At 49.4% G+C, this 12,914-nt stretch overlaps 1 protein-coding gene across 1 annotated transcript in view; it reads right to left on the bottom strand.

Moving 5' to 3' along the window:
* Positions 1–11,545, bottom strand: part of MUC13 (mucin 13, cell surface associated) — a 46,762-nt gene extending 35,217 nt beyond the window's left edge. Inside the window, exons 1-5 of the mRNA XM_073551930.1 lie at positions 11,395–11,545; positions 8,225–8,740; positions 7,178–7,300; positions 1,986–2,086; positions 1,769–1,824 (exon numbers count right to left, since the gene is read on the bottom strand). Coding sequence (XP_073408031.1) covers positions 1,769–1,824; positions 1,986–2,086; positions 7,178–7,300; positions 8,225–8,740; positions 11,395–11,449 — 851 coding nt within the window. The 5' untranslated portion in view covers positions 11,450–11,545. The remainder of the gene's footprint in view (positions 1–1,768; positions 1,825–1,985; positions 2,087–7,177; positions 7,301–8,224; positions 8,741–11,394) is intronic.
* Positions 11,546–12,914: the final 1,369 nt, after the last annotated feature.

Genomic DNA, 12,914 nt, shown 5'->3' with positions numbered 1-12,914 from the left:
CTCCATCACTCCCATCATTCGCACCGTCTCCTCATCATCCTCCATCACTCCCATCATTCCCACCGTCTCCTAATCATCCTCCATCACTCCCATCATTCGCACCGTCTCCTCATCATCCTCCATCACTCCCATCATTCGCACCTTTTCCTGGTCATCCTCCATCACTCCCATCATTCGCACCGTCTCCTCATCATCCTCCATCACTCCCATCATTCGCACCTTTTCCTGATCATCCTCCATCACTCCCATCATTCGCACCGTCTCCTCATCATCCTCCATCACTCCCATCATTCGCACCTTTTCCTGATCATCCTCCATCACTCCCATCATTCGCACCGTCTCCTCATCATCCTCCATCACTCCCATCATTCGTACCGTCTCCTCATCATCCTCCATCACTCCCATCATTCACACCGTCTCCTCATCATCCTCCATCTCTCCCATCATTCGCACCGTCTCCTCATCATCCTCCATCACTCCCATCATTCGCACCGTCTCCTAATCATCCTCCATCACTCCCATCATTCGCACCGTCTCCTCATCATCCTCCATCACTCCCATCATTCGCACCTTTTCCTGATCATCCTCCATCACTCCCATCATTCGCACCGTCTCCTCATCATCCTCCATCACTCCCATCATTCGCACCGTCTCCTAATCATCCTCCATCACTCCCATCATTCGCACCGTCTCCTCATCATCCTCCATCACTCCCATCATTCGCACCTTTTCCTGATCATCGTCCATCACTCCCATCATTCGCACCTTTTCCTGATCATCCTCCATCACTCCCATCATTCGCACCGTCTCCTCATCATCCTCCATCACTCCCATCATTCGCACCTTTTCCTGATCATCCTCCATCACTCCCATCATTCGCACCGTCTCCTCATCATCCTCCATCACTCCCATCATTCGCACCTTTTCCTGATCATCCTCCATCACTCCCATCATTCGCACCGTCTCCTCATCATCCTCCATCACTCCCATCATTCGCACCTTTTCCTGATCATCCTCCATCACTCCCATCATTCGCACCGTCTCCTCATCATCCTCCATCACTCCCATCATTCGTACCGTCTCCTCATCATCCTCCATCACTCCCATCATTCGCACCGTCTCCTCATCATCCTCCATCACTCCCATCATTCGCACCGTCTCCTCATCATCCTCCATCTCTCCCATCATTCGCACCGTCTCCTCATCATCCTCCATCACTCCCATCATTCGCACCGTCTCCTCATCATCCTCCATCACTCCCATCATTCCCACCGTCTCCTCATCATCCTCCATCACTCCCATCTTTCGCACCTTTTCCTGATCATCCTCCATCACTCCCATCATTCGCACCGTCTCCTCATCATCCTCCATCACTCCCATCATTCGCACCGTCTCCTCATCATCCTCCATCACTCCCATCATTCGCACCGTCTCCTCATCATCCTCCATCACTCCCATCATTCTCACCGTCTCCTCATCATCCTCCATCACTCCCATCATTCTCACCATCTCCTCATCATCCTCCATCACTCCCATCATTCTCACCGTCTCCTCATCATCCTCCATCACTCCCATCATTTGCACCGTCTCCTCCTCATCCTCCATCACTCCCATCATTTGCACCGTCTCCTCCTCATCCTTCATCACTCCCATCATTCCCACCGTCTCCTCATCATCCTCCATCTCTCCCATCATTCGCACCTTTTCCTGATCATCCTCCATCACTCCCATCATTCGCACCGTCTCCTCATCATCCTCCAGCTCTCACCTCATCTCCAGTACGATTGTGGCGCGAAGGTGGAGATCTGACAACACTTTCTTGCACTGGAGAGAAAGCAGAAGACGTCACAATCAGACGAATATGACTGCTGACAACCAGGCTGTATATAGCTGTATATGGCGCAGATTGTCAGGCCACCCCCTGGAGGTGACATCACTGACATGACGCCATTGTGGATTGGCGCCGTACACACTGCGGCTCTTACCTGTGACATCACGTCGGTGTAGATTTTGGTGTATTCCGGACTTTCTGGGTTCGGATTAAAGTTTTGTCCTGAGATTGTGAATTCACCATAGAAGCTTTCACCTGAGTGACAAGAACATCGGCTGTTACTGCACACGTGTAGGCGCATGTTCACACCGGGACGTGGAGAGGAACAAGTAAGGAACACTGCCCCATTACAAGTCCCCCATTACAAGTCCCCCATTACTGGGCACTCTCCCCCATTACTGGGCACTGCTCCCATCACACATCTCCATTACTGAGCGCTGTCCCCTTTACACGTCTTCATTACCGGGCGGCACCCACATTACACGTCCCCCATTACTGGGTGTTGCCCCTGTAAGGGGGTGAGATATAATGTCCCTCTTGCCTCCCTTCACCTGATTGCCCTTCGATTGTTAATGTTTACATATTGCTAATTGATAATGTCTATGATAAATGCCTGCGGTACTGCTACATAGAAATATGTATTATCGCTCATATTTTATGGTATTGCCACAAGTATATACAGTGTGTGTGTGTAATATATATATATATATATATATATATATATATATATAATGTTACCATTCTGTAGAGAACTGTATTCTATTGTCTTGTGTTCCTTTAATATAATGTTGTATAATATGTGACCAATGTTCATGTACAGTTAGGGCAAGTCAGTGCATCCTTTTTGGGGGGCATTAGAGGAGGGCACTTTAGTATATAATTCCTATAGATACGGGTAAGTGTAGTTCTGTTGCGGGCCACTAGATGGGGGCATACTAGTGGGTCTTTATAGGATGTTGTCTAGAGGGTTAATTGTAGGAGGGGCTGCCGGGTAGTAAGAGTGAAGCTTGTTGGGAAGTTAGGTCAGACGGGGCCAGGTTGCCCTAGTGTTCACATGGGCTATAGGCCCCAACAGTTTGGCAGCCACGCAACGTTCAAGCCTTGCAGCCCACGTTACCCAGTTTTCAATAGTTAATATCTGAATTTTCAGAGAGATGAGGATCAGTGTGGATACACGTTCTGGGTGTAATAGTCTGCAGCCATATGTCCGGTGGGAGTAAATCTAGGAGAGTCACCTTTAGAGAAGGGTCTGGGTGTAATAGTGTATAATGTAACCAGGTGTATAACCTGTACACTACACAATACAGTATATGCAGAGCTCCTGTGTATAATGACACTGGTGATCACTGTATTACCTGTACACTGACACTATATACAGAGCTCCTGTGTATAATGTCACTGGTGATCACTGAATTACCTGTACACTGACACAATATACAGAGCTCCTGTGTATAATGTCACTGGTGATCTCTGTATTACCTGTACACTGACACTATATACAGAGCTCCTGTGTATAATGTCACTGGTGATCTCTGTATTACCTGTACACTGACACTGTATACAAAGCTCATGTGTATAATGTCACTGGTGATCACTGTATTACCTGTACACTGACACTGTATACAGAGCTCCTGTGTATAATGTCACTGGTGATCACTGTATTACCTGTACACTGACACAATATACAGAGCTCCTGTGTATAATGTCACTGGTGATCACTGTATTAACTGTACACTGACACTATATACAGAGCTCCTGTGTATAATGTCACTGGTGATCACTGTATTACCTGTACACTGACACTGTATACAGAGCTCCTGTGTATAATGTCACTGGTGATCACTGTATTACCTGTACACTGACACTATAAACATAGCTCCTGTGTATAATGTCACTGGTGATCACTGTATTACCTGTACACTATACACTACGTACAGAGCTCCTGTGTATAATGTCACTGGTGATCACTGTATTACCTGTATACTGACACTGTATACAGAGCTCCTGTGTATAATGTCACTGGTGATCTCTGTATTACCTGTACACTGACACTATATACAGAGCTCCTGTGTATAATGTCACTGGTGATCACTGTATTACCTGTACACTGACACTATATACAGAGCTTCTGTGTATAATGTCACTGGTGATCACTGTATTACCTGTACACTGACACTGTATACAGAGCTCCTGTGTATAATGTCACTGGTGATCACTGTATTACCTGTACACTGACACTATAAACATAGCTCCTGTGTATAATGTCACTGGTGATCACTGTATTACCTGTACACTATACACTATATACAGAGCTCCTGTGTATAATGTCACTGGTGATCACTGTATTACCTGTATACTGACACTGTATACAGAGCTCCTGTGTATAATGTCACTGCTGATCTCTGTATTACCTGTACACTGACACTATATACAGAGCTCCTGTGTATAATGTCACTGGTGATCACTGTATTACCTGTACACTGACACTATATACAGAGCTTCTGTGTATAATGTCACTGGTGATCACTGTATTACCTGTACACTGACACTATATACAGAGCTCCTGTGTATAATGTCACTGGTGATCACTGTATTACCTGTACCCTGACACTATATACAGAGCTTCTGTGTATAATGTCACTGGTGATCACTGTATTAACTACACACTATACACTATTGTTGTGAGTTCATTTTCCCCTTCGTCACTGAGGTCTGGTGAACTCCCTATTCTGGTAAAGGAAGGTAATGAGCCTGATTATCAGGCACCTGAGCCTAATGAGGATGATTGGCTGAGTGGAGTCACGGACTGGATATAAGGCTACCGACGCCCTTCTGCCATGCGGGTGATTTCTCTGTGGACTTCTAGGACACCAGTCTGATTCCTGCTCCTCTAAAGCTAAATTTTCTGCTTTGCCTGTTAGCTTTTGTGTTTTGTTTTTGTTTTTCTTGCTTTTCTGTATTCTGCCATTCCCTGCTGGGGTGAGCTGAATCTCCTTTTGCCTGTAGCTCTGTCTTCAGAATATTCCTGAGTACTGACATAGCTTTTTTGAAGCCTAGCGTCTTCTGGGCCTTTTTCACTGTCAGTCTGTTGGCTCTTATTTTCATAGGGTTTTTCACGGATTGCAGACAGCAGCCTTCCTGTCCTTTCCTATCTAGTTAGCTTGGGCCCCGTCTTTTCTCAGTCTATCTTTCTGTCTGTGTTAGTGTTTTTATCTTGCATCACCGTCATATGTTGGGGGCTGCCTATTGCTTTGGGGTCTGCTCTGGGGCAGTTTAGATTTCCCCTTTAGGCCTATTTAATTCTCCGGCTGTGATCGAGGGGTCTAGGGCATCGTAGGAACCCCCCACGGCTACTGCTAGTTGTGTTGATAGGTTCAGGGGTCTGCAATCCGATAGCTGCCAACTTCTCTGGTTTTCTGGACTTAGCTAGCATTTCTGTTTTTGCCTCCTACGGTGACTCAATCATAACACACTATATATAGAGCTCCTGTGTATAATGTCAGTGGTGATCACTGTATTACCTGTACACTATACGCTATATACAGAGCTCCTGTGTATAATGTCACTGGTGATCTCTGTATTACCTGTACACTGACACTATATACAGAGCTCCTGTGTATAATGTCACTGGTGATCACTGAATTATCTGTACACTGACACTATACACAGAGCTCCTGTCTATAATGTCACCCGTGATCACTGTATTACCTGTACACTATACACTATATACAGAGCTCCTGTGTATAATGTCACTGGTGATCACTGTATTACTTGTACACTGACAGTATATACAGAGCTCCTGTGTATAATGTCACAAATGATCACTGTATTACCTGTACACTATACACTATATACAGAGCTCCTGTGTATAATGTCACTGGTGATCACTGTATTACTTGTACACTGACAGTATATACAGAGCTCCTGTGTATAATGTCACAAATGATCACTGTATTACCTGTACACTATACATTATATACAGAGCTCCTGTGTATAATGTCACTGGTGATCACTGTATTACTTGTACACTGACAGTATATACAGAGCTCCTGTGTATAATGTCACAAATGATCACTGTATTACCTGTACACTATACACTATATACAGAGCTCCTGTGTATAATGTCACTGGTGATCACTGTATTACTTGTACACTGACAGTATATACAGAGTTCCTGTGTATAATGTCACAAATGATCACTGTATTACCTGTACACTATACATTATATGCAGAGCTCCTGTGTATAATGTCACTGGTGATCACTGTATTACTTGTACACTGACAGTATATACAGAGCTCCTGTGTATAATGTCACAAATGATCACTGTATTACCTGTACACTATACATTATATACAGAGCTCCTGTGTATAATGTCACTGGTGATCACTGTATTACCTGTACACTGACACTATATACAGAGCTCCTGTGTATAATGTCACTGGTGATCACTGTCACTTACACTATACAGTGTATGCTATGTACAGAACTCCTATGTATAATGGCAATTGTGGTAATTTTAGTATTGCGTTTTTTTAAGTAATGATCATTATTGTAGTATTGATCACTATCTGGTGGTAATATGTGGTCTGTTCAAGGTGTGGTGGTATTTGTTTCTTGTATGTGGTATTATTCGGTCACTATGTGGTGGTAATATGTGATCTGGTCATGGTGCGGTGATATTTGTCCCTTGTATGCTGTATTATTTGGTCACTATGTGGTGGTGATATGTGGTCTGTTCAATGTTTGGTGGTATTTGTTTTTTGTATGTGGTATTATTTGGTCACTATGTGGTGGTAATGTGTGATCTGGTCATGGTGTAACAGTATACGTCCACTGCATGTGGTATTATTCAGTCACTATGTTGTCTGATCATGCTGTTGTGGTATTTGTTCCCTGTATGTGGTATTATTCGTTCATTATGTGGTGGTAATATGTGGTCTGGTCATGGTGAAACAGTATTTGTTCCTTGTATGTGGCATTATTCGGTCACTATGTGGTGGTAATATGTTTGGATGTGTTTAAGCTTCTGTTTATACAAAGCAGCCAATCTGAATAAGCAGAGCTGCAGTGTAAAGCATGATGCTAGGGGAGCAGCCTGAACGTTTGATGATACAGGAGGGGAGTCTGCCTCTACCACAGACCCCAGTATGCTGTGCACTGGTTGCAGCTGTATGGGATGGAGATCAGCGGCTCCTCCCTTGTGGGGTCACCCAACACCCCTGCGCTTCCCAGCGCGCCACTCACTCTATGTATTCTGTATATATACTTCATTCCTTGCTAATCCCATGAACTTGTGGCTCTCCAGCTGATGTGGAACTACAACTCCCATCATGCTGCATCCTCACCTCCGCTGCAGGTCTCCTCTGGGCTGTAGTAGTAGTTGAGGGGGCAGCGACACTCGTACCGCTGGTAGAGCTGGATGCAGGTGGAGCCGTTCACACAGGCACCAGGTGTGCAGTTCCCGGGCTCTGCGGAGAGAGGGGTATACACAAGTGAAGTGATGTCACAGCTGGAGAGTATACAGATCCCACCCCACACAGGAAGATGGCTTTCCATATCTCTGCTTGCAGCCAGTGAATGGGAACATCTGAGAGGATTGTCTGTAGATCACGAATGGTTCCATTCACTGACAAGAAGCATCTTGCAAGCTGCACGGGACAATCACAGCTCTGTAGAGCACTGTTCACATCTGTGTTAGAAATGCAAATAATAACCCATCGTTCTGTAATGGGGTACACTGGGACCCCATTTTGGCTGGTAAGAATGGCACGGTGCCAATGACGGGCTCTACCACAGAGGCGCCAGCAGAATGTAAGAAAACCCAAGACAGATTCTACCCAAATTCGGGATGGTCCTATGCTGTCTCTAGTATTAGAACCGTACTCTGCGCCATCGTGACGCCCTGTGTGAACAAGGGCTGAGCAGCACCGGGTACCGAACATGGACCCAGCAGTGAGGGGCTTTATAAATGTGATCTCCGGCTAATCACTGCTGGGTCCATGTTTGGGACCCGGTGCTGCTCAGCCCCAATTATTAGAGGTTCGGAACATCCCGAATTTGAGTCACCTTGACGCTGGGATGGCTTTTATGTTTTTTTTTTTTTTATATCAGAAATGGTGTTTACTAAGTCCTCAATGTTATTTATATGAATTATTGCTTTTACTCATTTACTTACAGCAGGGGATATGTTTGTTTCCTTTCTGTCCTGGGTTTTGTTTGATGGCCAGTGTGAACAGGCTCCTATTGCTCATTAATACCAACTTCTACTCCAGTTAATTTTTTTCAGTTTAGCGCAATGTAAGAAAATAGCGCCAGGTTAACTCTGGCGCTAATGGAAGTGGCGTAAAGCCGACCAGCACTGATGACAAGGGAGGGGGAGATGCCATACTTACTGGCTGTGGTGAGACCACCTGCCATGGTGGTCACTGGGTTTGTCTGGGTTCTGGTGACATTGGGGTCGTTTGTCTGCACTGTTTGTGGTGATCCCGTATCTGGCGGTTCCGTCATTGTCGTATCTGGTGATCCCGTAGCTGGCGCCTTGGTTATGGTTGTATCTGGTGATCCCGTAGCTGGCGCCTTGGTTATGGTTGTATCTGGTGATCCCGTAGCTGGCGCCTTGGTTATGGTTGTATCTGTTGGTCCCGTAGCTGGTGCCTTGGTTATGGTTGTATCTGGTGATCCCGTAGCTGGCGCCTTGGTTATGGTTGTATCTGGTGATCCCGTAGCTGGTGCCTTGGTTATGGTTGTATCTGTTGGTCCCGTAGCTGGTGCCTTGGTTATGGTTGTATCTGGTGATCCCGTACCTGGCGCCTTGGTTATGGTTGTATCTGGTGGTCCCGTAGCTGGCGCTTTTGTTGATAACCTATCTGGTGATGACGTGTTTGGCGTAGTTGTTGTAGCGGCACTCACTGTGGTTGGAAGACATTAATAAAAATGATAATGTTGATGATGTCCCACCAGCATGCAGCCCCTGCTCAGCGGGCAGCAGGACGTCTGAATGTTCTTACAAGTGGCCGAGTGTGCTGTAGACGGTGGTAGTGAGGGGCCAGGTGTCCGGAGGATGGTGGTAGCGAGGGACCGAGTGTGCGATGGACAGTGATAGCGAGGGGTCAACTGTGCGGAGGAAGGTGGTAGCGATGGACCAATTGTGCGGAGGAAGGTGGTAGTGAAGGGCCAAGTGTGCGGAGGACGGCGGCAGTGAAGGGCCAAGTGTGCGGAGGACGGCGACAGTGAAGGGCCAAGTGTGCGGAGGACGGCGGCAGTGAAGGGCCAAGTGTGCGGAGGAAGGCGGCGGTGAAGGGCCAAGTGTGCGGAGGAAGGCGGCGGTGAAGGGCCAAGTGTGCGGAGGAAGGCGGCGGTGAAGGGCCAAGTGTGCGGAGGACGGCGACAGTGAAGGGCCAAGTGTGCGGAAGACGGCGGCGGTGAAGGGCCAAGTGTGCGGAGGAAGGCGGCAGTGAAGGGCCAAGTGTGCGGAGGACGGCGACAGTGAAGGGCCAAGTGTGCGGAGGAAGGCGGCAGTGAAGGGCCAAGTGTGCGGAGGAAGGCGGCAGTGAAGGGCCAAGTGTGCGGAGGAAGGCGGCAGTGAAGGGCCAAGTGTGCGGAGGACGGCGACAGTGAAGGGCCAAGTGTGCGGAGGAAGGCGGCAGTGAAGGGCCAAGTGTGCGGAGGAAGGCGGCAGTGAAGGGCCAAGTGTGCGGAGGAAGGCGGCAGTGAAGGGCCAAGTGTGCGGAGGAAGGTGGCAGTGAAGGGCCAAGTGTGCGGAGGACGGCGACAGTGAAGGGCCAAGTGTGCGGAGGAAGGCGGCAGTGAAGGGCCAAGTGTGCGGAGGACGGCAGCGGTGAAGGGCCAAGTGTGCGGAGGATGGCGACAGTGAAGGGCCAAGTGTGCGGAGGAAGGTGGCGGTGAAGGGCCAAGTGTGCGGAGGATGGCGACAGTGAAGGGCCAAGTGTGCGGAGGACGGCGGCGGTGAAGGGCCAAGTGTGCGGAGGAAGGTGGCAGTGAAGGGCCAAGTGTGCGGAGGACGGCGACAGTGAAGGGCCAAGTGTGCGGAGGAAGGCGGCGGTGAAGGGCCAAGTGTGAGGAGGATGGCGACAGTGAAGGGCCAAGTGTGCGGAGGAAGGCGGCGGTGAAGGGCCAAGTGTGCGGAGGATGGCGACAGTGAAGGGCCAAGTGTGCGGAGGAAGGTGGCGGTGAAGGGCCAAGTGTGCGGAGGAAGGCGGCGGTGAAGGGCCAAGTGTGCGGAGGACGGCGGCGGTGAAGGGCCAAGTGTGCGGAGGAAGGTGGCAGTGAAGGGCCAAGTGTGCGGAGGACGGCGACAGTGAAGGGCCAAGTGTGCGGAGGAAGGCGGCGGTGAAGGGCCAAGTGTGCGGAGGAAGGCGGCGGTGAAGGGCCAAGTGTGCGGAGGAAGGTGGCGGTGAAGGGCCAAGTGTGCGGAGGACGGCGGCGGTGAAGGGCCAAGTGTGCGGAGGAAGGCGGCGGTGAAGGGCCAAGTGTGCGGAGGAAGGAGGCGGTGAAGGGCCAAGTGTGCGGAGGAAGGTGGCGGTGAAGGGCCAAGTGTGCGGAGGAAGGTAATGGCGAGCGGTCGAGTATGTCATGTCTTCGTCTTATCATGATGACTTGATCATGCACATTGCAGAGCGGCCATAAAGATGTGAATTGACGTCACTGCGTGTGATCATTCACAACTGTCATCTACCATAAGAGAAGCTGCACTCGCGCACCTCACTGGCGCCTCCTGCTGGTAGCTGCTTCTCTGCGCAGTGATGACAGGTGTACAGTCATCCCATGTACAGTGGAGTGCAGTGCATTATACTAAAGCTGTCAGGGGCATGTCTGCCAGCGCAATGTGAATGCAGCTCTGGATGTGATTAGAGCATTGGATGTGAAGCTGCAAATCTGCTGCTCTAGGAGACCAATCATCATTTATCTGCTACTGTTAGAGCATGATGAGGGTCGTAGTATTCTGGCTCTCCGGGATGTTACAATAGTGGGGGCTCTGGCACTTGGGTCCTGGGAGTCTATGGGGGCCCAGAAGGTCCTTTTGCCCAATCCTACTAAACACTGGCGCTGGCTGGGGGCCCTGCTGAAGTTTTGCCTGGGGCCACGCTGCTGTCTGCTCTGTATGTAAGGGATACTAATAATATGCTCCGGTCACATCCCAAGCTGCGTCAGACGTTTTCCTAGTTGCTAAAAAAAATAATAATTTCCGCTATTAGAATCCATCATTTGTCGTATTATTTATCTGCGGCTATCGTCAGGCTGCCGTGTAAGATGCTGCTCTATAGGCACGACGGAGACCAGGAGCCTCCACGTCACCCATGGTACAAGTGTCACCAGCACCTCCACATGACCCGTGCCTCCGGCGGGGTGTACGAGGAGGGGGGCCCACGGCAGGAATGGAAATATCCCCCAATCCCCAGCTGGGAATTATGTGCCCCCAGTGCCTCTAGACTCCTGATAAAGGGTCACTTCTGCCCTCCGCCGCCTGGGAGACCCCTGATAATTTGTGAGTTCTTTCCACGGTGCCCGTAAGACCCTGACGAGACGTCATTTCTGTCCTTACCGTCTTGTCTTGTGGCGACCAGAAGCAGCAGGGTAAGGACTACAGCTCCCGCCATGTTTCCTGCCTGCGGTGTCCTGAGGACGGTCTGATCCGGAGGCCGCGGCGACGCTTCTATATAGGTGCAGAGTTCAGTGCTGACGTCAGCCGCTAATTATGCTCCAGTAGATAATTAATGGACGGATACAAGCAGGAAGCGCGGGCAGCGGCCGCCGCTCTCTGCGCAGCCTCCGCCGGACGGACGGACGCTAGAAGTCACTTTTATTGTTGCATTATTTTTTATTCACTATTTTCAGAAGTGAAAAATTAAAAGTAAAGGAAAAGCTCTTGTACGAAAAACCCACCTCCGAGTGCCGGCCTGCGTACTGCCTCACGATCCGCGCCGTGTGCACCCCCAAAGCAGCCCACGCCGTCACCCCAAATGTAACCATCACACATCCTCGTGGACCAGGGGCATTACAGGGTTAACAGCGGCTGTGACAATGTGACGCAGCTGCACCTACCTGCGGACTTTGCCCCTTGTCGTCTCCTGCCGCGATAAGGATCTTTATAGGAGTCATTAATGTCGTAGTCGCAGGAGAGAGCGGTCGCATGATGGAGGTTGTAATTCATGTAAGTAATCTCCGATCACGTCTCACCAAGGCATCAGGGACACCCAGCGAGGGGTTAAGCCTCAGGATTCGCTTCGTTCCCTGATGGAAGCAGAGATGTCTTTAGGATCAACCCTCCTATATGTCGTCCATAGTGCGACAAGTGGGGGATGGGCAGTACAGCAGAGCTGAGCGCACTGTGAGCTGCAGATGTGTTGGTAATGAGACAAGCTCAGCTCTGCTGTACAGCGTCAGCCGTAATCACCGCTCTGCAGGGAGATCAGGAGCGCAGCTGTCAGGAGTGCAGCTGAGGCGGAGTCTCAGGGAGATCTATGCCCCACCCATAGATCCTGACAGCTCATTTACATATGAGGAGAATGTGGATTCCTCTGGAATAGACATTGGGTGCAGATATCAGGGGTCATTCAGCTTCTTATACACGGCTCAGGAGGATGATCGCTGACAGGTTCCCCTGGACAGCACAGTTGGGGATAGTGGGTTGTGCGCAGCCTCGATCCCTGGGTGACAGTCACACAGAGCGCATGGGGTGATGGGTGACATCGGGTGTGAAAGTACAAATAGTGATGAAGATGGTGAAGATGATGAGGGAACTCCAGGACACGTCAGCGGGGTCTGACCGGCTCGGCTGATGACCGTGTTGATAATTCATTTCCAGCCATTTATAATCACCAGTGACTTATGGGAGTCTGTAGATTTTGGCCGTCTGGCCGCTATGATGCCAGCGCCTGTGCCCAGAGGACAATGGGGCCCGTGTGGAGTGACCCGGCTGCAGCCTGAGATCAGGGGCCCACAGTCATTTGGTGCCATCTTTGAGGCCCATTTTGCTGCTGCTTTTCGGTGTGCTCACTCCACCGCGGCTCCACATCAAATTTTATTAATGTGAATATTTCTGTTTGTTACTGAAATGTAAAA

This window comes from Dendrobates tinctorius, unplaced genomic scaffold (genome assembly GCF_039654945.1).
Source record: "Dendrobates tinctorius isolate UK_male_01 unplaced genomic scaffold, ASM3965494v1 ptg000182l, whole genome shotgun sequence".
NCBI classification, from domain to species: Eukaryota; Metazoa; Chordata; class Amphibia; order Anura; family Dendrobatidae; genus Dendrobates; species Dendrobates tinctorius.
This window is presented reverse-complemented; position numbering and strand designations above follow the sequence as displayed.